The sequence below is a fragment of the Electrona antarctica genome, assembly GCF_951216825.1.
Source record: "Electrona antarctica genome assembly, chromosome: 22".
NCBI classification, from domain to species: Eukaryota; Metazoa; Chordata; class Actinopteri; order Myctophiformes; family Myctophidae; genus Electrona; species Electrona antarctica.
The window spans coordinates 32,331,202-32,359,003 of NC_136805.1; the positions used below are offsets into that span (position 1 = coordinate 32,331,202).

Genomic DNA, 27,802 nt, shown 5'->3' on the forward strand with positions numbered 1-27,802 from the left:
TGTCTCAGAGTGGTGCTGCAGGCGCCACTTGCGGCTTGAATGGCCCTCCTAAAGGTCTTACCGTGGGCCTCCTCCTCACGGAAGACACAGTCTGGGGCACCAACCCATACTGCTCCCGGGTGCCGTCTACATTCCGGCTGGATATTAGGTCAAGACGGAACACTTGCGTCAAACCCAAAGAGTCAGCAGTCATATTTACCTGTACGCACGAAAGAGAATAGCTCCACAGAGTCTGACCATCAGCCAGAGTCCTCCGCCCATCAGCAGTAGACCGTAGAGGGGTCCCAGGACTGGGTGGGCCCTGCACAGTCCCCGTAGAACCACCCTACCACGCAGCAGAGAAAGCACCGACACCCCCGCCTGGGGCGCTGTCCCGAAACCGTCCACTGAGCCAGAGAAGAGCTGATAGCACACAGAAAACACAATCAAATACGTCAGAGGTATTTAACCACTTCGGCATCCCTATTTTGATCATCATAGGCAAACATTTCCCCCCAAAAAACAAATTACAAAAAATATTAAAAACTTTTAAATGTTAAAAAATTGCTCGTAACGCATCACAACGGCGTTGTGAGCTTGTGCTGTAGATGTGCCATTTTCGCTTTTACAAAGTACAGTAATTTAATTGGCTAACGACTTGAGTAACGCTCGATCCAGGTGTGTTTTGTGTCGTCATACATACCATGGCTCCGCTGTGAGAACAGAGCAGCAGCATCAACAGCAGCAGGACGACGACACCCCACAGCTCCCGCCAGGCTCTCTGCAACACGCTGCCGATCACCACCCACCTCCGCACCAACCTCAGGGTCCCCAGGAGCTGTAGGCAACACAACACAACCACAACTTATCACCACCCACCTCCGCACCAACATCAGGGTCCCCAGGAGCTGTAGGCAACACAACAACACAACATCAGGGTCCCCAGGAGCTGTAGGCAACACAACAACACAACCACAACCTCAGGGTCCCCAGGAGCTGCAGCAGAACAACACAACCAACAACCTCAGGGTCCCCAGGAGCTGTAAGGCAACACAACAACACAACCACAACTTATCACCACCCAGCTCCGCACCAACATCAGGGTCCCAAGGAGCTGTAAAATGGTAAATGGTGCATTTATATAGTGCCTTTATCCAGGGCGCTTTACAGAGATTGTGCATTACATTACATTACCCACCTCTTCAGACTCCATCACGGCCCGTAGCAATTGCCCTAGCCGCGACGACCTTACAGGCGTATGCAAAGGCCCAACTTATGTAACTTAGATAGCATTTTATGTAGACTTAGATAGCATTTTATGTAGACTTATAGTATTTTATGTAGACATAGCACTATAAAGTATACATGCATAGTTTCATTATATAGATATTCCATTGTTACGTTCTTAGCTTACGTATGATTCATGATAACTACTTTTTATGTATGTGATGTATTGCCATGCTTTTTGTCTTGCTTAATGTAAGTCGCTCTGGATTAAGAGCGTCTGCTAAATGCCTAAATTGTAATTGTAAATTGTAATTACATTCACCCATTCACACACACATTCACACACCGATGCCGGAGGAAACCATGCAAGGCACCAACCTGCACATCGGGAGCAAGTAGGGGTTCAGAGTCTTGCTCAAGGACACTTCGACACAAACTCTGGGGGAGCCCGGGTTAGAACTGGGAACCTTGCGGTTCCCATCCGGTCACTCTACCCCTGAGCCACTGCTGCCGCTGTCTACTCTACAGCTGTAGACAGCACATCAACACAACCACAACGTCAGGGTCCTCAGGCAGCAGCTGTACACCTTACCTTTATTTAAGTTTAGCCTTTGCATACGCCTGTCTGGATTTATATTATGGTCAATTAGGGCGTTATAATTTACCAAAAAAAAGAGACTGATGACTGTACCTTTAAGGCGAGCAGGGCGAGGATCACGGCCGCTAACTGAGACGACGTCACGGCCAGACGAGAGGCGCTGTGGAAGTCCACGAAGCTGTCTGGATGGGACCGAACCTGGACACATACACAGGACAGAAAAAACATGTGAAAGTCTACAAAGCTGTCTGGATGGGACCGAACCTGGATAGATACAAAGGACAGCAAGGTGTTTCACCTTGTATCTCTGTATTTCAACTTTTTGTGTTTTGTCACTAAATAATACAGTCGATCCATTGAACAGAACACACACATTCTTTACATTTCCTTTAACCTGGTTATCACCCAACAGTTTTACCTGGAGGACACAGGAAGAGGCTTGGGACAGGAAGCATAGCTGCAGCGAGGCTGTCACCAGGGACAGCGATGCCAACAGGAGCTGGAACCAGTGCCAGCCTTGACGGGCATACTGGGCACGCTCAGAAGCCACGGCCCGCAGCTCCCCGACCAGGAGAACCAGCGCAGAGAGGAGGAGGAGAACCTGTAAGAAGTTCGAAACGAAACTGAACAGATTCCTCTGATTATTGTACATAAATGCACCTAACTACATTGATCCTGAGGTTTCAAATCTTTAAAAAAATGTTTTAAAATTACCAAAATGTCTCCAAAACATTTTTCTTTTTAAAGTATTAATATTATTTATTTTTCTTCACGTTTTCCAAATAACATTCAAAATTCAAATAGCCAATGCATGAAACAAAGCTTAAATTCAAACATTTAAAACAACATCTCAAATTGTTACCGCAAGTGCGCTCTGAAGCGTTGGTCCCGCGGAGGAGGGAGGGATGAGGAGCGGACGGATAGAAAGCGAGGAGGAAATGACTGCGTGTGTGTGATGCTGAGCCCTCTGCAGCCGCACAGACACACACACAAACAGACTGGACTCCCTGTGGTAGTGTGTGAAGTCAATGGACAGAGTGTTCAACCTAGAGAAGGAACGACAAAAACGATGTGTTTCTGACAGGCAAACTATCTCTGCAGAATGCATTTGCTTACTGGAAAAAAGGACATTTTAATGGAGAGTTTGAATGATGCACTGTTTCCCTATCTCTGAAAGAGCTTAACCCATTTTGGGCGAGAACATTATGTTATAATTTAGCTATTGAAAAATAGCAGATCTACAAGCTCATAGCGCGCCACCAAGAGCTTGTAGGTCTGCTATTTTTGAGAAATCGTGAAAATATTTATTTAGAAGAGGATTTAGGATTTTTTGTTTTTGTTTTTAATGTAATTTCAAAACATTTTCAAAAAAAACATTCCAAAAAAGTAATTTACCCGGTAATTCAAATGAATCAATACCAAATTAAACAATTTTTCTAAGTAATTTCTTGAATAAATAAAAGAGAAATCTAAGAAATTCCATAAATTAGAAAACACATGTTTAGTGTAGTGAAAATAGCAGATCTACAAGCTCACAACGTGGCACGAAGCGACACATTGTGAGGTTGTAGATCTGCTACTTTCACTAGTTTGGGTCCCAGGAAAACGTGGAATTTCTCTTTTGGGTCACAGGCTAAAAAGTTTGGGAACCACTGGACTAGAGCAGGGGTTCTCAACCCGTGGGTCGCGACCCCTCGGGGGGTCGCCAAATTATTTTAGGGGGTCCCCAAATTATTTAAAAAAAAAATATATATATATATATATATGTATATATTTTTTTCACGGTTTTTCAAAAATAGCAGACCTACAAGCTCGTAGCGCGCCACTCGGTGGCGCGCTATGAGCTTGTAGATCTGCTATTTTTCAATAGCTAAATTATAACAATGCTTAAAACACCAAAAGGGGTTCCCGCCCAAAATGGTTTAAGGTTTAAGGAGGGGGCGGGGCGGGGGTCCCGAGACATTGCCAAAGCATTTCCGGGGGTCCCCGGCCAAAAACGTTGAGAACCCCTGGACTAGAGGACCAAGTTTCTGATGTGGTCCGTCCATGTGACACAGATAGCCTACTGTGCATAGTGGCATTTCTACACAGTGTAGTCAGTGAATCCACTCACCATGTTTTGGTCGGCTCCGTTATGTTCAGCCCGGCTAAGACGTGACGAGTCATCTCGCTGCCGTTTCCCAGAAGAACTGTCTGTGGACCTTCCAGGAGAGAGTACGTGTACTGGAGCCGTGGCACCCCTAAAAGATGGAGCGTGGGGTTCTGGTGGAGGTGTGGCACCAAGGTCTGCCCCATCCACTGCCACGCGTCTGACCAGCTGCAAGCGCAAACATTAACATCAGGCAGTGTGTGCAGGCGTGTGTGTGCGTGTGTGTGTGCGCGCGTGCGCGTGCGGGTGTGTGTGTGTGTGTGTGTGTGTTGTCCTAAATTAATTTTACTGAAGTTTCATATGGTTTGTGTCCGGGTAGCTCAGTTGGTAGAGCACTCGCCTTTCGACCGCAAAGTCATGGGTTAGAACCCGGACACCGCCAACTCAGCGTATGAGCAGAGCTCAGGGCTTGATGTTGTGCAGTAAGTACTGGGAGCTGATGGTAGGTAAAAGCAAAGTTCTTTGTTTACCCAGGGTGAATGGACTAAGCTCGAGATGCTTGTTTACAGCCAGACCCTGCTCATAGAACATTTCATGGTAGGGGTTCAATGCCTTGCTCAAGGGCACTTCAGCGGTGGTCATTTTAACGTGCCGGTCCGGGGATTCGAACTGGTGACCTTCCGATAACAAGACCGCTCCGCAAACCGTTCGGCCACCGCTGCTCCATTAGGTGTTGCACTCCACCTCAGCATTCCATCTCCCAGAGGTCTATCGCACTGAAACAGGGATAGACTCTGGCATACAGACAATAAGCATCTCTGACTTACATTATGGTAGATAGAATGTGTCCTTTCTGTGAAAGTGGTAACCTGACAGGTGAGGGGTTGGGGGAGCCACTGGGGGTGCTGGCGTGCTGCGTGAAGAAGGGAGCATAGTACCTGTTGAGACGGGTGAGGTTGGGGGTGCCACCACTGGGGGGCGCTGCAGCGTGGAGGGAGCGCCTGAGAGCAGAGTGCAGCAGTCTGCCCTGTCCGTCCTCCACCATGCCCTGGTAGTTCACCATCAACATCAGCAGCAGGAAACACAGCTGGGACACACAGTGCTATACAGAGAGAGAGAGAGAGAGAGAGAGAGAGAGTTTAGTGCAGTGTGCACTAAACTGAGCCATATCTGAGCAGCCATATAGACCTCACAATCACTCCTGGATACAGTTCTGGCACCATAACTGCTGTCTCTCTTCCTGTGTACTATTTAAACTCCTTATTACCTTCATGAGGGACCTCAGAGCTCGGAGCTTGCGGGCTTCCTGCTTGGCCTGCAGCAGGCCGTAGCCACATGGAGGATGCACCGTCCCTCCTCCTCCTCCTCCATGCACCTCCTCCTGGGCTGTTCTCCTCCTCACGGTGGTCTCCTGGGCCAGAAGGTCCTCCACCTCCTGGTCCACAGGCCTCCACAGCAGTGTGGAGAACACGGCCTGCACGACGACCTGACCGAGGGAGATGGAGGGACAGGTGGAAGAAGAATCTGTCTTAAACCGGTCGTCATTTTAAGGACATTGTCGTTAGAGAGCTAGAATCCAAGACTTATTTTAATGAATAAAATATTAGAATCTCTATACTGTAGTAGAGTAGAGTAAGTCAATACAACATAACTAGCACATCTTTATTGGTTGGAGGTGGTCACCCTATTCTTCGATTCAGAAATTTCAACCCTGGTTCCGTGGGACACAGAATGTCATGAACTAACTGTCATGAACTAACTACAATAAATCGTAGTTTGGACATTGTTGCAATTAACGTCTAGGCCAGTGGTTTTCAACCAGTGGTCCGGGGACCACCAGTGGTCCTTGAGGGGATTCCAGGTTGTCCGCAGCTAAATGATGAAAAGTTGGTAACCAACCCTTCTAGATCTTTGACTCTTGAGAGTGTAAAATGAAACCAAATGGACCCTTCCGGATCCATTTGGTTTCATTTTACACTCTCAAGAGTTAAATTATGCATTACTTAATTTACATAGAAGTCTACACAATTAGAGTATGTAAAATAATTGTTATTTTGATCAACGTTTGCCTGTTATCTCACCTAATGGTACCAACATCAATACAGTATGGAATTGTGGACAAAATCTTATCCGACGATAACAAAATATTCTTTAGTTGTGGGTCTGAGAGGCTACATCTCAAATGGTGGTCCGTGGCTCAAATGCTGAATAAATAATGGGCCTTGATATGAAAAAGGTTGAAAACCACTGGTCTAGGGCCATTGGGAGAGGGAGACAACAGAACAGAGTAACAGACATAAGACCTACTGATTTGAGCTCTAACTAATCCAGAATAACCTACATGAGCATATGAATTGGAAGGATATCTACTCTATATCAACAAGTCAGGGTTAATGGCAGGGACTGGGGGACCTATCTTGCCTTCCCTAAACGTATTTGCCATTTTTTACTATTTTGGAAGACTAGACGACCTACTGTACATTGACACGTGAGTTTGTAGATCGACTATTTCAACTATTTTAAAAGGTTTTTCAAAATAGTAAAAAATAAATAATAATAAGGCAAATAAGTTTAGGGATAAGGGTTTAGGGATAAGTTTAGGGATAAGGCAAGATAATGTGTCTAAGCTGACCTTGAGTGGCTCCAGCAGGAGAGCAGAGGCGAGGAAGGCAGACAGAGCCGATATGAGCCACATCAGAACCACCGCTCTGGAGAAGACACGGCCATAGAGGCCCACCACGGCCAGGCAGAGCCCCAGCAGCACAGCCACCAGGGAGTACACCACACACACTGCCCAGGGAGGGAGCAGCCAGCTGGGCCGGCCTCGAGGCACGCCTAGGGGTGGGGTGGATCAGAGAGACACTGTTCATAATGGGATGTGCAGGAAAAAGATACGGTAGCATCACAAATAACCATACATCTTGTGGTATACAGTATCTCAAAATTACAATTTGTTTTCTTTGCCAAGTGTATATTAATTAATGCAATGCATTTGAGAGTGGTTTGCACTCAAAGCCATATATAGTGAGATAATGGAAACGTTTTACATATAAAAATAAAGTGAATATAGTAAATATACTATATAGTAAAACAAATATAAGGTATATTAGGAAGTGTTATATGCTGTGATGAGGCTCCAGTGACTATGAGGCATGTACAGATGTGCCATTCCAACTCTTCACGCTTTCCTGATGTTTTCCTGAAGGTTTTATGAAAATGCATGTTTTCCCTGCAGGCTTTATTCACTGATTAGCCTAATGCTAATTCTTCACTGCTTTGCTACTGAAAAGAAGTGTCTAGCAGAGGAACTTATCTATTCAGGTACCGGTAATCTTCAAATCCCCCCCTTTCTCACTGACAATGTTCTGAATGTTCTGACAATCTACTGAATTGTCAATGGCAGGACATGTGAAGTTCTCAAACGGTACATCTGACTGTACTTTATCATACTGTAATGTTGCACATGAATTATACCAGTTGAAAATATTGCAATAATAAGGTTATTCTCGATAGAATCTCACATACAGTACATATGATATAGCCTGGCTAATAAGCCAGACCGAATCAGCCGTTGGCAAAAAGAAATTGCCTGCCGGCGGATTATGGTCTGGAGAGGCTCAATTGTACGCCCATTTCCTACACCAGAGATCTGCAGTGGCCAATTGGGACACGGTATGCAATATGGGCGGGCTTTGGTACAGTGACGTTCAATGCTTGAGACCTTTGACTGACAGTAGCTCTGACCAATTGCGTCAAAGAGAAAATGTTTGAACCCGCCCCCGGGAAACAAGATCCATACACAGCATCTCCAGACTCAAATACCACACGACAGTGTGGTATTGGAGTCTGGCTTATTAGCCAGGCTACATATGATATGCATGCTGCTAAGTGCTATCTGAGCATCTTACCTATGCGCGTAGCGGAGGGCGAGCGTACTGGCTCAGGGGAGGGGCTGGGGAGACAGGTGCTGGCCACGGAGGAGATGGACAAGGAGGAGGGCCACGTGTACAGGCCCGTCTCACAGGGCTGGAAAACATTACATGATTCAAGTTGGCAATTCATTGTCATACAGATAATTGCGATTAACGATTTAATTGCGTTTTTGTCGTTGAAAACTGGAGCATTATGAATACAAAATGTCATTTCTCTTTGGCTTTTAGGCTTCGTAATTAAACATAGCACAGGGCAGATATGACAAATAACGTGAACATATAGGCCTACAAAAAAAATTACTGACATAATTTAATAATTTTATACTTGGGGAAATACCTGATCTGCAAGCTTGCAGCGCATCACAAAGTGACGCGTTGTAAGCTCATAGATCTGCAATGGCTGCTTTTTTTTATTTGAAAATGCTGAAATTAATTGTGAATAATATTCACAATTAATTTCGGCATTTTCAAATAAAAAAAAGCTGGTAGGCCTGGCACAATTATTACATAATCCTCTAATTATTTGACATATTATGTCAAATAATTAGAGGATTATGTAATAATTGTGCCAGGCCTACCATCTCATACAGGGAGGAGGTAGGAGAACAGACAGGTTTATGGCCTACCATCTCATACAGGGAGGAGGTAGGAGAACAGACAGGTTTATGGCCTACCATCTCATACAGGGAGGAGGTAGGAGAACAGACAGGTTTATGGCCTACCATCTCATACAGGGAGGAGGTAGGAGGACAGACAGGTTTATGGCCTACCATCTCATACAGGGAGGAGGTAGGAGAACAGACTGGTTTATGGAGTTCTGCTCCATAAAGGGCTTCGTCCACACTCTGCTCAGAACCAGACCAGCCACTGCAGGAGCTGCTCTGGCTAAAAACACAGAGCAAACATGAGAGAAGCATGATAGAATGATGTTTGGAAATGTTAACATATTAACTGTATATACGATGATTTTGGGGTGTGACAGTACAGTACTGTACTCAGGGGGTCGAGGGACCCCCCTGAGGACCCCCCACAGTAACTGTCATTTCTCAACTGTTTCGGGACGTGGGGCGGCTCACCAGAACCGGCCCGGCCCCCTGGGCGCGTTCCTGGGGGTCTGGATGTTCCGGGGACCCCCTGGGGACCCCCGGGGACCCCCACACGGTAACTGTCATTTCTTGACCGTTTCGGACGTGGGGCGGCTCGCTGGAACCGGGCCAGCACCCTGGGCGCGTTCATGTGGGGACCCCCACACGGAGTTGCACCACTTAGTTCACACGGGTGTGATTTTATTTTCTACGTAGCAGAGTAGGCCTACTAACAACTATAAAGAAGAATTCAAACACCTCTGTGGCTTCCTTCGTCATAATTTTCAGTGCGAACTTGCAGTGTTTGGACTACCGGTATATGTTTGATCTCACGTGTTTGAGAGTGAGGAGGTGCTCCTGGGGGAGTAGCGGCCGCTGTCTGAGGTGGAGGAGGTGCTGTTGCTCCTCGGGTCAGTGATGTCCGCCTCCGCTGCTATAGACCTCAGAAGGTCCTCCTCTGATGACATCACACACAAAGAAATAAAAGATATATCCCACATCCGAGCAGAAATGTACTGTAGTGTGTAGTGTATGTCTTATGTTATAATAAATATGTGTATATGAGGGGAAAACAAGAATGACTCAGTCATAATTACCAGCTGCAGAAAGCTCTCGTTTATGAGCATCTATAATCAGTGTTTGTGCCGCAGCCTCTGCCTCAACTCACGGTTTCACGTTGCGGCGTTCAGACTATGGGTTTTATGGGTAAGTCTCCCATTGGCTTAGAGGCAGCCAATCATGAAAAAGTGTCCACTATGATCCCTTCCCTACTAGAGGTACTCTATAGCTGCTTTTCAAGCATCTGGCAATAATATACATGGTCAAAATAAACAAACAAAAACAAAATATTCAAAATTTTGGGTCTGAGAGGATACATTTCAACCCGTGGCTCAAATGCAGAATAAATAATGTGCTTTGAAATGAAAATGGTTGAAAGTTGAAAACCACTGAACGAGGCCTAACCCTCACCAGACTGTGTCAGAGCGGTGGTCGTCAGGTTTCTGGGGGTGCAGAGCTTGTGAGGAGGGGCCGCGGTGGTCGTCAGGTTGCTGGGGGTGCAGAGCTTGTGAGGAGGGGCCGCGGTGGACGTCAGGTTGCTGGGGGTGCAGAGCTTGTGAGGAGGGGCCGGGGTGGGGAACGCCTGGCCGGGTGACGCAGAGCGAGGGACGGCGTCACGGCAGTCTGATGACCGGCGGCGATACGTGGACTCATGTGGACCAGTAGACGAGGGGACTTCGTCAAAAAAGTACAAAAGTGAGTGAAATTAGTTTTTAGTGCATAGTTCCCTTTCCATCGTGTAATTTGTCCAAGAAAACAAAGAAAGGGGAGAAGAGGGGGGGGGGGGTAAGGGAGATCAAGGCAGTAAGGTGTTTTCAGATACTGTATATTAGAAGCTTGTTTCACACAACAGCACACTCGTAGGGTCTCTCTATAGCTTACTGCCCGTGTGAACTGAGTGGTGCAACTCCCCTCTCCCCCTGCCCCCGCCCCCCCCCCCCCCCGTTCAATTATTGTTAAACATCTGTATCAGATAATTTACAAGAAGAATTGCTATTTTGATCAAAGTTTACCGGTTACCTCTCCTATACCAACATCATTACAGCATGGAATTGTGGACCAAATCTTATCCAACCACAACCAAATATTTTGAGTTTTGGGTCTGACAGCCTAAATGTCATCAAATGGTGGTCCGTGGCTCAAATGTCGAATAAAAAAATGGGCCTTGATATGAAAAAGGTTGAAAACCACTGCTTTAGATTGGTGGTGTCATGTGTGTACCATGGGTAGACAAGGGGCCCGGGGTGATGGCTGATGACGCTGACAGGAGGTGATCGGTGGACCCTGCTCTAGAGGAGGGGAATGGGTGGGTGGCGGCTGAGTCAGGAGGGTCGGAGAGCGTTGAGGCTAGACGCAGCTGTATCAAGGCCTTCCTCCTCTTCAGCAGCCGTGCCGGCCCCAGGGACAACGCACCGCCGTCGCAGGGGTCAGGAGGAGAGTGGGGGTTTGTGGCGTCCTCCTCTGCAGGGAGCTTGAGGACGCTGTCGCAGGACGGCCATCGCGCCGTGCCCTGCCTCTGCTCCCTGTCTGGCTCTACGCTCCACGGAGGGGCCAGGCCGGACGCCTTCCAGAACGCCAGGAGTTCAGAATCCAACCCCTTGCTTCCCACTAACTGGAAAAGAGGAGATGGGCAAAAGACAAATAAGAGGTGCAAGGTTCTAAAGGTTTCATTACTACATCTTGTGTTTTTATTTTACAGCATTAAAAATGTGTGTGTGTGCTTACAGATGAAGGACTCTCTCGTTCTAAGCCAGAGGAGTCTGGCAGTGACAGGAAGGAGGGGCCAGAGATATCTGATTGGCCGAGGTAAACGTCCATCTCAACAGAGTGACAGATGGGGGAGGGAGGAGCCGAGACATCGACCGTTACCTGGAAAACACGCACGCACGCACGCACGCACGCACGCACGCACGCACGCACGCACGCACGCACGCACGCACGCACGCACGCACGCACGCACGCACGCACGCATACAAAACATCTCAGCATTATTGACAGTTTGATATTAGTTTGACTGAATAGGCATGTAACAGACACATCCACAAAGAACAGCAAAGCAGCCTGTGTGCGTGCGTGCGTGCGTGCGTGCGTGCGTGCGTGCGTGCGTGCGTGCGTGCGTGCGTGCGTGCGCTAAGTATTAAGGCGGCCGCACAACCCCATCTGAAAATATTTGTGCCAGGAATACAAGATTTATGTTGTTAAAAATATCAAAAATATTCAAAACTGTTACATTTTGGGGGGAAATAGCCATTTATTCTTTTTAAATAGCCTATGTAAGTAGGGTTAAAGCTGTTAAACAGATTTTGACACTATTATGAACAAACTTTGCTGGGGAGTCGGGACCCCCTCAGGGACCCCACTTTGAGAAGCACTACTCAGTCTACAGTACCTGGCATTGTGTTTTTCTAAACAGGAAGCTGAGGAGACAGCGGACAGGAAACACCAGTACGGCTATGGTCGTTCCTACGGCGACCGTCTCCTCGGTGACCAACAGATGAGCTGAAACTGTCCCGCTAGAACAAAGAAAAGAACAATGAAACTGTCCCGCTAGAACAAAGAAAAGAACAATGAAACTGTACCGCTAGAACAAAGAAAAGAACAATGAAACTGTACCGCTAGAACAAAGAAAAGAACAATGAAACTGTCCCGCTAGAACAAAGAAAAGAACAATGAAACTGTACCGCGAGAACAAAGAAAAGAACAATGAAACTGTCCTGCGAGAACAAAGAAAAGAACAATGAAACTGTACCACTAGAACAAAGAAAAGAACAATGAAACTGTCCTGCGAGAACAAAGAAAAGAACAATGAAACTGTACCGCGAGAACAAAGAAAAGAACAATGAAACTGTGCCGCTAGAACAAAGAAAAGAACAATGAAACTGTACCGCTAGAACAAAGAAAAGAACAATGAAACTACCGCTAGAACAAAGAAAAGAACAATGAAACTGTACCGCTAGAACAAAGAAAAGAACAATGAAACTGTACCGCTAGAACAAAGAAAAGAACAATGAAACTGTACCGCTAGAACAAAGAAAAGAACAATGAAACTGTACCGCTAGAACAAAGAAAAGAACAATGAAACTGTACCGCTAGAACAAAGAAAAGAACAATGAAACTGTACCGCGAGAACAAAGAAAAGAAGAACCAACAGATGAGATGACAATGAAACTATAGTACAAAGAATGAGCCACAACAACCCAGTGGATTGTGAGCATATAGATATAAAAACCTATAGATGCGTCATTGGCCGCTGGAGCGACGCGCATCGCACTGTAAGGCGGAAGTCAAGCAGAAACGCGGAAGGCACGCAGCGTTGCTGCCACTCAAGTGACTAATACGTTTACATTGGCTCCAATTGGCCTACTGAAACTGAACGTCCCCTTCAGTGATGCACGCGGAAGCTTGGCAAGCTTCCGCGTGCGTCACAGAAGCTTGCCTCAATCCTCTGGAGATACAGACGCCCCAGAGCCAAAGGAGGCGTCTACCTTTCTATGTCTATGATTGTGAGGACACACTTTTTTGACCTGAGAGCTACTTTTACAATGACCAGCTCAACAAGATCTTCCCACCCAAAAAAAGATTATCCCATTGCTGAAAATAATTACCTGAGGAGGCTTTTGAATATCCCTTCGAAATGGAAATAGTGTGGGTAGAAGGCCTTCTCTGTATGGAAGTGGTATGTTTTCAGGTTCTTTGCCTCGCACATTTTTACATTTTGTTTGCAAGCAACACTCTTGAAAATAAAGCATTGAATTGCCTACTTTAGAAGCCGTGAAGGGAGCTGACAATCCAAGTGGCAGATGCCAAAAAGAGGAGTTTTGTGATTTTCATTTATAAATATCTTTGTATATTTTAATATTTGTTTAGGGGCATGTCATGTGTTCTACCCGCACAGCCTTTGTGATCTACTGGTAGATCACGATCTATCATTTGGGCATACCTGGGTCACTCCGTTACACTAGTACAACAATACTAACTCGTTTCCTGGTTTTATGACTACAAACTTCCTCTCACCTGTGTCCTTGGCTCCCCACAGCGCCGTACCACAGCGCCCCCGCTGCCAGGTAGAGGTGCAGCAGGACGGCGCCGCAGGTCACCCTCTGAGCCCTGGTGAAGCTGTGCCCCGGGCGTCGCCACAGCGACAGCCACAGGTGGCGCTCTGTCAGTCCAAACGCCAGCTGGGAGGAGAGGACACGCCGGAAGTCTGAGAGCTCCTCTGGACCTGGGGAGGGAGGGAGGGAGGGGAGGGGAGGGAGTGATGGATGGGTGGATGCCTTGATGCAAGTAACATTAACGAGTGCCAACGAGCGCCAGCTGCTCTGTGGCACCCACACATCAGCTGTGCTGACTGCTGAACTGAAAGTGACCGGAGTTTGTAATGTTTATTATGTTAAGATTACATTTCATATCACAAACACCATATAGAGTAAAACGTATCTAACTCACATGAGGCCAGAACGATCTTCTCCACGGAGCCATTCTTGTCGTCCTCCACAGAGAGCCAGTCCTCCACGATGAAGAAGAACATGTTGTCGGTCTGAGGGTCCCACACTGCCACCTGCTGGACGTACCAGGAAGGATCCAAGCCTGTGGACAGACACCCCAGCACAGACACCCCAGCACGCACGCACGCACACGCACACGCACACACACACACACACACACACACACACACACACACACACACACACACACACACACACACACACACACACACACACACACACACACACAAGCTCAGAACATGTCGTGCTGCGAAGCGTTATGAGCTTGTAGATTGGCAATGTTTCTGAGTGTGACATCAAAATAAACACCAAGTATAAAATAGGGAAAACTCTAAAGGCCTTTTCAGACAGGGAGCCACTAGTAATTCATTTTCAATGAGAGGCGTGCGTTTATTTTGGACGGGCGGAGTAGTTGAGTTGCGATGACGCAAGCGTATTTTCGCAGGCGCAGTCCCGTGAAATTGGCAGACAGTGAGTCAAAAGGCCTATTGTTCATTATACCTGTGTTGTCATGCCAGAGGCGAATCTTCCACACCTCTCCCAGGTTGTGGTCAGTCTCCAGATGGAACTGGTCCAGGCCGCCGCGCTGAAAGGCACCGTCCCTCTGCAGGTGGCGAGAGCCGCTCCTGGTCACACCGTATAGGTTGATGCCAACGTGGGCGCTGGTTCCTGGTGGATGTGGGACCAAATCAGAGCATCAGCGTACAGGTTGATGCCAACGTGGGCGCTGGTTCCTGGTGGAATGTGGAACCAAACCAGAGCATCAGCGTACAGGTTGATGCCAACGTGGGCGCTGGTTCCTGGTGGTATGTGGGACCAAACCAGAGCATCAGCGTACAGGTTGATGCCAACGTGGGCGCTGGTTCCTGGTGGAATGTGGGATGTTTTATAACGGATAACATGTTGTGTGACATTTTCCAGGAGAACGTAAAAACATCTGCACACTGGTTTACCTTTTCTTCTTCTCTTACGGTGAAATTGCTTCACATATTTCACTTTTTAAGTAATTTCCCCACCCACAGAATTAAGGCCATCCTTGGTCAAATCTGTCCAATGAACGGAATCAAGAAAAGCATGCAACTTTGACTCAAACTTAAAACTCCTAAAACGTCTAATGTCTGACCTGCTCCCCGCCTCCAGCCGGTCCTGACCAGAACCCTGTAGTGGTACAGGCCCCCTGGACCACACAGAGGCACCTGGCCCCGCCCCTCCAGGTGGTCCAGCTTGTGGGCGACGAGCCCCAGCAGCAGGTGCATCAGAACCAGGATGACACACACCATGCCCACCAGCATGTTACGCACTGGACCGCTAGACTGGGGGGTGGGGGGAGGGGGGGGTGGAGGGTTGGAGGGTGGATGGAGAAAGAAAACCATGACTTTGTATTCTAGTCCACCACCAAACACAGGAGTCAGGAGTGTATATCAAGTATGCATGTTGCATGATCAAGTTAGGCGTTAGTTTACGTAAACAAACTAAGTTAAAATATGGAGATAAGAGGTTTCTGCCCGCCACATATTATCTTCAACAAGTCTGGAATCAGTGATCTGGATTGATGTGCAGTTGTGCACTACTGATGTGAAAGCTAAATCAATCGATCAATCTAAGTGACCGTTGCAAAATGGATGACTGTGACAAGCACTTTGTTTGCGTGTAGCTAGCCCGGCCTAGCCAGCGTGCTTTCTGGTCTAGAGGGGCGAGTCGCGGGTGAGACTGACTTGTGCTGGAGAATATTGGTTCACCGATCTCACATGCTACATAAAGCATCATGAAAATTTGAAAATCTTGCCTTATATACAGTAGGATGTTAATGGTATGGTCACATATAAACCCCTATTAAAAAATTGCTCAATGCCAACAGCCGGTCAGCAAGTGGATTCATGAATGTATGTATATAGACATTATTATTATTATTATTATTATTATTATTATTATTATTATTATTATTATTATTATTATTATTATTATTATTATTATTATTATTATTATTATATTTTAGGCCAATAAAAAAAAGACTATACCAAATTTCCCACTTTAAACAAAAGAAGCATGACGGCTGCCGGACTATCACGTTCCCCCAGGCTTTCATTTTTTGAGCCGAACGTGAATGAAAATTAAAGCCTGGGTACCGAGGCTATAGCGTGTACCTACCGGCGGCAGCAGCACCACAGCCCCAGGATGAACGAACAGACTGGCCCCGAACACGGACAGGTGCTGGGTGAGGCAGTGCGCCGAGCGCAGGGTGCTGCCCTCCAGTGGTCGCACCCCGCCACTGCTCCAGCGCCTCTCCGTCACGTTGTAGTACCGACACAGAGAGCTGAACACTATGACCGCCGCCCGGACACTGGGCCCGCCGCCGGCACCGCCATGCAGAGAGGAGTTCAGGTTGACAGAGAGGCGTCTCTCTGTGCCGTTCAGCCTGTTGTTGGGAGGGCGAAATTAAGTCAGACAAAGTAGTTCACGCTAGGAGGGCTGCACGATATTAGGAAGCCACGCAATATGCGATAATATTGTTGAATTGAAAGTATTGAAGTATTCCGTTTCTGCCTTTGGCTTGCTGCCAACATAAAACCTACAGGGAGTGCCATTCTACGGTGCTCGGGGAGTAATTAGCCTGGCCTGGAATTGTACCTGAGACAACCAGGGCCTCTGGCTGCCCAGGTGGGCCCAGGTGGCCTTAAGGCTGACTACTGTACTGCGATGATGATACATTTTCAATATATTGTACAACCCTAGTGCATACCAAAATGTGTATCCGTGTGTAAGTAAACATCTAATGTTGTTACTGAGAAAGACAGAATGTTTACTAACAGCGGAGAGAGGAAGATGGTTTCCTCCTTGAAACTGGTCAGAGCAGAGAGATTGAGGATTAGTTCTCTGACGAGGGAACTCTGGGATGAAGCGGGGTTTGTCTGGATGGTGGTCACCTCTATCCTCACACGCCCAGAGGTCAAAGGAATAGCACCTACATGTAGTTAAATAGTATGAGATGGGCCTTGCAAAAGAAATGGGTGAGTTATTGTAAAACAATATATTGTGCGGATCATAGTTTCCTCACTGGTCCTCACTAATGTTCATGATGAAATACCACATTGTTTTCTGCTCAGTCTGTGTCTCATAGGAGGGGCAGTTCAGAAACCAGTCCACCAGTGACTGGATTTAGGAATATATTATCGTGAGAACGATGGCTTCCATTATCGCAACTTTTCAGGAATAAAAAGCCTGCTGTTTCTATTAGTTTGGATTCCCCAGGGATGATGTCACTTGGACGGGTTTCTGAACTGCCCACAGCCCTCCTATATGAGACACAGACATTAGTGAGGACAAATTATATGAAGTTAGTTTGAAAAGTGGTGAAGTGGTCCTATAATAACAGATACATTCATTGTGTAATCATTGTGTAGGACAAAAATACCGATTTTGCTCAGACACATATGTTTGTGTAAGACAGAAATCTACACTAATAGCTGAATAGGCCCTCAAACATTACAGGAAAAATCTGTAACAGTGTTAATCAGAATCATTAGACACTAAAAAAGCCTGCTGTACCTTGAACAATGTTGAATTTAAAAGCGATGAATAGTCCTGCATCGTCCGCCAGTCCGTCCACTGCTTCGACGGTGAAGTTGGTCCACCCCTCGGAGGGGAGGGTCAGGTTCAACCCTAAAGGACTCGGTCCCTTATTCCCCTCCACACGGTGGTCTGCCCTCTCATTCCAAACCTCCTCAGACCCAAAGCTATATCCAGACCCTGCCATGCCGGCGGCCAGGAGGAGGTGCCGGTTGGGGAGGGTGACTCTTATGGCCCGGTCCGGGTCCAGGTGGTTGACGGGTATGATCCGACCCTGCGGGGTGCTGAACTCCATGGCAGCCAGGGCGGTGGAGATAGGAGGGTCCGCTCCGGTCTGCAAGGCGCTGGTCTCCGCCCGTCCGTTAGGCCTGTCACAATTATTACATAATCACCAATCGTTTCCATGTTGAAAAATTGCCATAAACATTTTTCAAAAGTCTCAGGAATTTCAGATCTACAAGCTTACAACATGTCATTATACATGTCAGATCAACTATTTCCGCTATTTGTACTTTCGTATTTTTTGGAAAGAAAATTATATTAAAAATTATTAAATGTGTCAGTGATTTCTTTGCATATTTAAGTTATTTGTCATAATTATCTGCCCTTTGCAATTTGTGATTATGAAGCCTAAAAGGCAAACAGAAATAGAAATTGTAACGTTCCAATCGTTAATCGCAATAATAATTTGTATGACAATTAATTGTCAATTTAAATTTGTAATTTGTAGTGACCTACCTTCCATCCACACCGACCAGTACCTGCACCACCTCTGAGCTCTGACGCCTCAGCTGAGTGGCCAGGGGCGCCGGGATGAGGAAGGGACAGACGTCGGGGGTCTCGGCTGACGTTTCGGCGGTTGAGGAGGAAGGAGAGGAGGGGGTCGCCGCCGGTCCATACCGGACAGCCCGCCTCGACGAAGAGCCCTTGTTCTGAGCACAGAGGAGATCGGAAGGGTTTCCACGGAAACCGACGGCGCTGATCCGAGGGTTGACGAGCGAGAGCGGCTCCTCGCCGCGTACGCTCGAGCGCATCAGAGAGCGCATGAGGGCCCCGGCGTGGGCCACCGCGGACTGAGCGCTGCTTTGGGCGGCTGGTGGTGGCAGTGTGCTTGTTGTGAAGGAGGCCGAGCCATGGCCATCTCCACCACTGGGACGTTCAGAGTCAGACGCAGCAGCAGCCAAAGTGCTACCTGAAGAGACAAATTATAGCAAAGGATTTTCAGCCAGTGTGACACTCATTTTGTGCACAAGAAGAAGCATCAAGTGATGAAATGGGAAATTGTGGTTGTGGCCAGCACCTATAGCACAAGAGTTCCCAGATGCTTTTCAGTCTCTACCAAAATGTACAAAAATACATTATGAATTACCTTAAAAACCTTTAAAAAAAATGTATAATCTACATAGAGCACCGAAGTCCTGACGTCACTGCCCTCTACTACCAGTAGAGGGCAGTGAGCGCAAAGGTTCCTGTATGTTTTTATAAGCATTGTACTCTCCATAGGGGGATTTTAGATCGCCTCATATAAGAACTGTGTTTGAAAAATAAACCGATCACCCCGGCCTTTTCACTCATATGGATATGAAGCATCGACTGAAGGTGGAAATGTACAAATATACCCAAAGAGTAACAAAATAAGCGTTAGAAACGAGCCAAACAACCCAGAGACTACATTTCCGGGTAGGCTGCTTCTGCCCGCAGCCCGTCGCACAACAGAAACTGAACGTTAATTACGTTTATTTTTATTTTTATTTTATTGATATATAATGTATCGTGGTTAGTACGAGTCGAGTCACCACCAGCTGAGCTTACGTCAACGAGGAATCTCAGGAACGCAATATGTTGACAGCTGGGCGTGACGTATATGCTCAGCGACATTGCATTCATATGTAGTTTCAAGGCTTTTGCGGTCACATTAATTCCATTTTCTCTAGAAACTGGCTGTATCAAATATGAATGGACATCATTAACGACGCACAGCCACTCCCCTGACAGAAACGCCGAGGTGGTCGGTTTATTTTTCAAACACAGTTCTTATATGAAGCGACCTAAAATCGCCGTTTGGGGATCAATGCAAATAAACAAATACATGAACCTGGAGATTGACGACCTCTACTGAAAGTGACGTCAGACTTCGGAGCTCTATAGTAGATCAGCTATATTTGCTGACATTTTTTGACATTTCTGAAAAAATTATTTGGAAAATGTCTTTTGTAATTATCTTTAATTTCCTTTTGACCCATAAAAATGGGTCCATGACACAAAACGGGTCTGCGAGTCGATCCATTGTTTGGGAAACAATGACCTAGAACAGTGGTTCTCATCTCAACCAGTGGTCCTAAATGATAGAGAGTTGATAACCAAATGGACCCTTAGAGATATTTGCATTACTTAATTTACAAGAAGTCTACACAATTAGAGAATGTAGAAGAATTGTTATTTTGATTAACGTTTGCCTCTCCTAATGGTACCAACATCAATACAGCATAGAAAATCTTATTCAACGTCAACAAAATTCTAAGTTTTGGGTCTGAGGCACTACATCTCATGGTGGTCTTTGGCTCAAATGCCCAATAATGGACCTCGATGTGAAAAGGGTTGAAAACCACTGACCTAGAACATCGAGGATGTTCCTTCCTGTGTCGACGGCTGCCTTGCGGCCGGCGCTGGTCTGCTCCTCCATCACGTGGACCATCCTCCCCACGGACTCCAGAAGCTTCTCCTGACAGCCCTCACACACCACCTCACTGGCAACAGCCTGGAAGGAACATGGTCTAGATCAGGGGTGCCCACACTTTTTTGACTTGAGAGCTACTTGCTAACCCACCAAAAATTATATTATCCCATTGCTGAAAATAGTTAAAAAATCTACCTGTGGGGGCTTTGGGGGGAGAGAGAGAGTGAGTGTGAGTGTGAGTGTGAGTGTGAGTGTGTGTGTGTGTGTGTGTGTGTGTGTGTGTGTGTGTGTGTGTGTGTGTGTGTGTGTGTGTGTGTGTGTGAGCTTAGTACGCAAGTGGTTTGCCCTGAACACACACAGCACTATATTTCTAAAACTATGAAACATTTCAAATATTCAATTTCAGGCAAACATGTCCACCGTAAGATGAACCTAAATAGGTTTGAATGGGGTTTCTATGTGTAAGTATGTAGTACTAGTAGCATGCCAAAGTTTGTGCTATTGCCATTGAGAATTCATTGGGCGTTTAAGTTAAATAACTCCGAAACTACAAATCATTTAAAAGTAAAAAGTTCCAGCATGTGTCTCCACAGTTAGCTGAATTATAAAATGTGTGAATGGAGTTTCTAGGTGAAAGTGCTTTTTTGACGTGCCAATATCTGCCATTGAGCCCCATTATAACGTCAAAAAATTACTTTCACCTAGAAACTCTATTCACACATTTTATGATTCAGCTTACTGTGGAGACACATGCTGGAACTTTTTACTTTGAAATGATTTGTAGTTTCTGAGTTATTTAACTTAAACGCCCAATGCATTCTCGATGGCAATAGCACAAACTTTGGCATGCTACTAGTCCTACATACTTACACGTATAGAAACCCCATTCAAACCTATTTAGGTTCATCTTACAGTGGACATGTTTGCCTGAAATGGAATCTTTGAAATGTTTCATAGTTTTAGAAATATAGTGCTTTCAAATTTGATAAATTTATAATGGGGCTCAATGGCACGTAAAAAATCACTTTCACCTAGAAACTCCATTCACACATTTTATAATTCAGCTTACTGTGAAGACAAATGCTACAATGTAGGACTTTCCCTGGACCTTCTAGCCGCTAGAAGGTCCAGGGAAAGGCCTACATACTCTCCAAGAGTTGGGAAAGAACATATCAAGAGAGTGGAGTGGTAGGCCCTTGGATTGACCAGTGGATGCAATGTACCCCACTTTGAGGTGTCACGTTTTAGGCCTAGATTTAGGGTAGGATTGAACCAGTCGCACTGTAGCCATACAAAGGCCTATAGTGAGGCAGCTTAAGGCCATATTTTAGCAAAATGTGGACGCGGCGGACAAAAGCGCCAATTTTTTTCCACATGCTCTCCATAACCATACGTTTCATTTTGGAAGGGGGGCCACGTCATCAAGATGTCAGAAGGCGGCCATCTTGGCGTTCAAAGATGGCCACCATGTAATATCTATAAGTGCCACTATCTCGGCTTCTAAGCCACTTAGGTCAATCTTGGTGTCAAAATATACATTATCTAGGTCAAGGAATGCAATAAGGTCATTGAGAATATCAGTAGACGTTTATTTGTGCCAATATTGAATAAATACGGTCATTCTAGCAACATATTTACATCATCTTCAACTCTGTTAGCAGTCAGACACATTGAAAAAAGTGTGTGTGTGCGTGCAGTGAAAAGGGGAGGGGTCGGTGAATGTGGAAATTGTAATTGTAAATTGTAATTTGCGTCACAGCGAAATGTTGCGCAATAACAGTATGTCATACAAAAGCAATATTTGTACAGTAAATGTAAATGTGCATAGAGAGAGATGTGTGCTAACGGAGTGATTTGGTAGGAGAAGTCGGACGGATAAACGGGCATATTGCTTTGCACCCCCTATAGTAGTAGGATGAGCATCAAAACTATATTTTAAATACTTTTCATTAGCACATGCATGCCTTTTACATTCCATAGGGCTGGACCACACATGGACCCCATTTGGTTGTTTTCTGCATCTTCCTCTGTGACCTGCCACCTTCATGTCATCTCTCACAGCATCCTTAAACCTCGTCTTTGGCCATCCTCTTACCTGGCAGCTACATCTTCAGCATCCTTCTCCCAATGTACCCTCATCCCTCCTTTTCACATGTCTAAACCATCTCAACCTCGATCACCTCTCTTGCTTTATCCCCAAACCTTCTAACCTGGGCTGATCCTCTAATTTAGTCATATCTAATAATGTCCTTCCTTTTCACTCCTAATGAGAACCATAGCACCCTTAATTTTGCCACATCCAGCGGTGCCTCCTTTTCATCAGTGCCACCAGCATGGCTGGTCTCACTACCATGTTATACATCTTCCCTCTCACTGGTAGCCTTTTGTCACAAATAACTTCTGAAAACATATGTCCCATTTTCTCAATACACTGGCTTCGCTTGCTAGAACATTTCCATCTCTATACTCACCTTAACCTGTTACACTACTGTCTAGCCAATTGGTACAAATCAATTTCTCCCTCCCTCACCATCTCTCTTTGCCTTACCTCTATACTTACTGTACCCTCTGAAACTCATGGCATTGCCCATTGACATATATATTAATTAATAATCTCTTTTAGAAGGGAGACCTGGGCTACAACAAGATGGCAACATCCTACTATAATGCACACAGTCTGTGTGTGTGTCTGTACATCTGTAATCCACGTAACTCGAGAACCGTTTGCCCCACCGCAGTGCCCGGTGTCGAGTCGGTCGGACCCACGGTTGTCTAGAACCGCCCTTTTTCATTTGGCGGCCATCTTTGAACGCCAAGATGGCCGCCTTCTGACATCTTGATGACGTGGCCCCCCTTCCAAAATGAAACATATGGTTATGGAGAGCATGTGGAAAAATGTTGGCGCTTTTGTCCGCCGTGTCCACATCATTTCGCTAAGCTACCGGATTACTATAAGGGTTCCCAGATTGTAAAATGTTGTTCCTCCATCTTGGGAGAGTATGTAGGCCTTTCACTGGACCTCCTAGCCACTAAGATGACCACAGGCCCACCACTTAAAGACCACATGTTAGGGTGCCCAAATCTGAAGTTAGGTGGTCAAATTACCTGAAACTGAAGCAATTCAGTAAAGGTCAACACTTCCTCATGGGGTCATTTTAGGGCCTAGGACCTCCAGTAAAGGGTAAAATACTCTTCTCGGTTGTGGGAACAACATATCCAATGATGAGGACCCCAGGCTCAAAGATGTCCCCCTGGCAACTGTTTCAACTTTGGGTCAGCCTACATGTAAAAGTGCCCAAAGTTGAAAGAAGGTTGTCAAATTAACTGAAACTGAAGCAATGGTGTAATTATGCCCACATCTGAAGTTAGGTGGTCAAATGAACTGAAACTGAAGCAATTCAGTAAAGGTCAACGCTTCCTCATGGGGTTATTTTAGGGCCTAGGACCTCCAGTAAAGGGTAAAATACTCTTCTTGGTTGTGGGAACAACATATCCAACGATGAGGACCCCATGCCCAAAGATGTCCCCCTTGCAACTGTTTCAACTTTGGGTCAGCCTACATGTAAAAGTGCCCAAAGTTGAAGGGCAGAGCTTCAACTTCAGCTACCCAGTACCCAAGGTTGAAGCCCTTCAACTTTGGGCAGATCTACAAGCTCGTAGTGCGGCACCGAGTGCCACGCTACGAGCTTGTAGATCTGCTATTTTTCAGTGGGGTACATTTAATCACTGGTCCTGGGTCAATCCAAGGGCCTACCACTCCACTCTCTTGATATGTTGTTCCCCAACTCTTGGAGAGTATTTAGGCCTTTTACTGGAGGTCCCAGCCCCTAAAATGACCCAGGAGGAAGTGTTGACCTTTACTGAATTGCTTCAGTTTGAGTTCATTTGAGCACCTAAATTCAGATTTGGGCACCGTAGCATGTGGTTTTTAAGTGGTGGGCCTCAGGTCATCCTAGGGGCTAGAACAGGGGTGCCCACACATTTATGACGTGAGATCTACTTTCAAAATGACCAGCTCAACAAGATCTACCCACTGAAAAAATAAGTGTACCATTGCTGAAAATAGTTTCAATATATAATGTACCTGGGGGGGGGGGGGGGGGGGGGGGGGGGGGGGCTTTGGAATGACAGGCAGTTTGCTGTCATATTTCCTCCCCGTATTTAACTTAAACGCCCAATGCATTCTCAATGGCAATAGCACAAACTTTGGCATGCTACTAGTCCTACATACTTACACCTAGAAACCCCATTCAAACCTATTTAGGTTCATCTTACGGTGGACATGTTTGCCTGAAAAGAAATCTTTGAAATGTTTCATAGTTTTAGAAATATAGTGCTTTCAAATTTGAGAAATTTATAATGGGGCTCAATGGCAGCTCTATGGCACCTAGAAACTCCATTCACACATTTTATAATTCAGCTTACTGTGAAGACAAATGCTGGAACTTTTTACTTTGAAATGATTTGTAGTTTCTGAGTTATTTAAGGTAAACCACACCAATACAACTCATTGAGTTGCAATGAGTTGCATTGGTGTGGTCTACCTTAAAAACAGTTTTGTCCTAACCAGACCCTTTGGTGTGGTTTGAGCATTAGAGTCATTTAACTGTTAATAGATTAGTTATATTTAGATATTTTCAACTGTGTTGTTTGAATTGGCTCATCATCATGAGAAATTAATGAATGGCATTTTTATATCGCTTTTCCAAGTGCTCAAATTGCTTTACAATGGTTCATCCATTCATACATTGGGAGGTGAAGCTGCGAACAGTCGACACCAGCGTCCTCACTTCCCACATTCACACACCAATGGGGATAAGCTCACACCGACGTAGGGTACAGTGTCTTGCCCAGGGACACTTCGACATGTGGACAGGAGGAGCCGGGATTTGAAACGCCGACCCACGGGATCATTGGACGACTTTCTCTACCTCCTGATCGACAGCCGCCCACAAATATATTGAAACATGAAATACAGTTGGAGGCCATCGATATTGTCCTTTTCTTTTTGCTGAGGTTTGCGTGATCTGCGCAAAAGGACAGTTAACCCGTTTTGGGCGGGAACCCCTTTTGGTGTTTTAAACATTATGTTATAATTTAGCTATTGAAAAATATCAGATCTACAAGCTCATAGCGCGCCACCGAGTGGCGCGCTACGAGCTTGTAGGTCTGCTATTTTTGAAAAATCGTGAAAATATTTATTTCAGAAAACTGGAGGATTTAGAAGGATTTTTTAAAATGTTGAGGTCAGGCCTAAATGGGTCAAATGATAAGGGACAATATCGGTGGCACCCAACTGTATGTTCATTGTAATTAAAAGGAAGCCGTACAAACTCACAGTGGACTGGGCCAGGGCTGTACAAACTCACAGTGGACTGGGCCAGGGCTGTACAAACTCACGGTGGACTGGGCCAGGGCTGTACAAACTCACAGTGGACTGGGCCAGGGCTGCGCTGATCTGATCCACATCCTGCAAGGAGGAGACGGGGAGAGACGCCAGGGCTCGAGTCACGCTGCCCCGGATCTCCATCCTGTCCCTGAGCTCCCAGACACTCCCTCCAGACTCCATCTGTGGTGAGGTGAACATCTTTAACTGTACTCTGGAGCTATAAATACTTTATTTACATTTGATTTGAGAGCAGCCATATGTGCTTAAATACAATTTAGGCATTTAGCAGACGCTCTTACTCCAGAGCAGTTTACAGTATAGAACCTATATACTGTACATTTCGGCCATTTGAAAATAGCCGATCTACAAGCTCACAATGCGTCGTGATGCGACATATTGTGAGCTTGTAGAATGGCTATTTTGAAAAGATGTTTTATTTGAAAACTTGAAATAGGACATGCTGTATAATGAGTACTTTAAGTACATTTTGATGACAATATTGTTGTACTTTTAGTACATTTTGAATTCTGGACTTTTACTTGTAATAGGGTATTTTTATATTGCAGTATTTATACTTTTACTTAAGTAAAACATTGGAGTACTTTTCCACCACTGCTGATAAGCAGTAAGAGAGGGTGAAACAGACAGCTACCTGGTTGAGCTGGCTAGTGACAGCTATGGTTTAACAGACCAGCTACCTGGTTGAGCTGGCTAGTGACAGCTATAGTTTAACAGACAGCTACCTGGTTGAGCTGGCTAGTGACAGCTATAGTTTAACAGACAGCTACCTGGTTGAGCTGGCTAGTGACAGCTATAACAGACCAGCTACCTGGTTGAGCTGGCTAGTGACAGCTATAGTTTAACAGACCACCTGGTTGAGCTGGCTAGTGACAGCTATAACAGACCAGCTACCTGGTTGAGCTGGCTAGTGACAGCTATGGTTTAACAGACAGCTACCTGGTTGAGCTGGCTAGTGATAGCTATAGTTTAACAGACCAGCTACCTGGTTGAGCTGGCTAGTGATAGCTATAGTTTAACAGACCAGCTACCTGGTTGAGCTGGCTAGTGAGAGCTATAACAGACCAGCTACCTGGTTGAGCTGGCTAGTGACAGCTATGGTTTAACAGACCAGCTACCTGGTTGAGCTGGCTAGTGACAGCTATGGTTTAACAGACCAGCTACCTGGTTGAGCTGGCTAGTGAGAGCTATAACAGACCAGCTACCTGGTTGAGCTGGCTAGTGACAGCTATAACAGACCAGCTACCTGGTTGAGCTGGCTAGTGACAGCTATGGTTTAACAGACCAGCTACCTGGTTGAGCTGGCTAGTGACAGCTATGGCGTACGGGATAAGATCCTGAGGGTTGCCACGTTGGAGCAAAACCCACAGCTCCGTCTGACTCTTATTCCTCAACCACTGACTGGTCACCTCGCCGGCACCTGCAGGTGGCGCCACTACCGTCAACATTCTGGGAAAACACAGGAACGCAGATCATTAATAAAAACACATTTTTGCTGTGACTGTATTTATTTAAATGTATTAAAACGGGTCACACATGACGATGACACGCAAGTAAAGTAAGGCGTGTTTGAAAACAGTATAGGTCTATGGTTCTCAAAGTGGGGTCTGGGGACCCCCAGAGGTGTCCTTGAGAGGGTTCCAAGGGGTCCCCAGCTAAATCATTGATAGTTAGGAACCAAATGGACCCTTACAGATCTGTAACTCTGAGTTATGGGGGTCCATATATATGGTCTAATCTCTAAAGTATTAATACCATACCGGGGGTCCTTGAAATTAAACATTTTGACAACCACTGCAGTAGGTCACCTGTCCAGCGCGATGACCTTTGCCCCCAGATGGTCCTCCACCAGCAAGGTAACGGTGATAAAAGACCCAGGACGTCCCACAGGAACCAGGGAGCCAAATGTTGACCGAGTGCCCCTGCATGCGGAAGTTAATACAACACAACAAATTATATTATAGCTATTTTTGAATACTGGTAATTTGAAAAGGAGAAAAAAAATGTAGAATGTAGGGGAGCTGTGTGTGGAGCTTCAGTATTCACCTGTAGAGTGTGTGCCGGGGGCACACAGCAGCGCCCCTAGTGGCCCTGCATGGTGGTGTCACCTGGAAGGTGTAGATCAGCTGAGAGGACTCGCTGTCTCCATCCTGCCAACCTGGAGGACAATAAATGATG

At 46.0% G+C, this 27,802-nt stretch overlaps 1 protein-coding gene across 1 annotated transcript in view; it reads right to left on the reverse strand.

The window, feature by feature from the left end:
- pkd1b (polycystic kidney disease 1b) overlaps window positions 1-27,802 on the reverse strand; it is a gene marked incomplete at its 5' end in the record, with an annotated part of 58,987 nt that overhangs the window by 2,898 nt on the left and 28,287 nt on the right. The window contains 29 exons of the mRNA XM_079492339.1: window positions 200-402; window positions 683-817; window positions 1,898-2,002; window positions 2,223-2,405; window positions 2,667-2,850; window positions 3,918-4,121; window positions 4,832-4,995; window positions 5,161-5,379; window positions 6,526-6,728; window positions 7,802-7,919; window positions 8,596-8,710; window positions 9,244-9,367; window positions 9,880-10,143; window positions 10,690-11,080; window positions 11,194-11,337; window positions 11,858-11,981; window positions 13,483-13,690; window positions 13,915-14,055; window positions 14,475-14,642; window positions 15,097-15,286; window positions 16,122-16,389; window positions 16,782-16,935; window positions 17,520-17,908; window positions 18,279-18,732; window positions 20,154-20,298; window positions 25,649-25,786; window positions 26,917-27,073; window positions 27,433-27,546; window positions 27,671-27,782. Coding sequence (XP_079348465.1) covers window positions 200-402; window positions 683-817; window positions 1,898-2,002; window positions 2,223-2,405; window positions 2,667-2,850; window positions 3,918-4,121; window positions 4,832-4,995; window positions 5,161-5,379; window positions 6,526-6,728; window positions 7,802-7,919; window positions 8,596-8,710; window positions 9,244-9,367; window positions 9,880-10,143; window positions 10,690-11,080; window positions 11,194-11,337; window positions 11,858-11,981; window positions 13,483-13,690; window positions 13,915-14,055; window positions 14,475-14,642; window positions 15,097-15,286; window positions 16,122-16,389; window positions 16,782-16,935; window positions 17,520-17,908; window positions 18,279-18,732; window positions 20,154-20,298; window positions 25,649-25,786; window positions 26,917-27,073; window positions 27,433-27,546; window positions 27,671-27,782 — 5,518 coding nt within the window. The remainder of the gene's footprint in view (window positions 1-199; window positions 403-682; window positions 818-1,897; window positions 2,003-2,222; window positions 2,406-2,666; window positions 2,851-3,917; window positions 4,122-4,831; window positions 4,996-5,160; window positions 5,380-6,525; window positions 6,729-7,801; window positions 7,920-8,595; window positions 8,711-9,243; window positions 9,368-9,879; window positions 10,144-10,689; window positions 11,081-11,193; window positions 11,338-11,857; window positions 11,982-13,482; window positions 13,691-13,914; window positions 14,056-14,474; window positions 14,643-15,096; window positions 15,287-16,121; window positions 16,390-16,781; window positions 16,936-17,519; window positions 17,909-18,278; window positions 18,733-20,153; window positions 20,299-25,648; window positions 25,787-26,916; window positions 27,074-27,432; window positions 27,547-27,670; window positions 27,783-27,802) is intronic.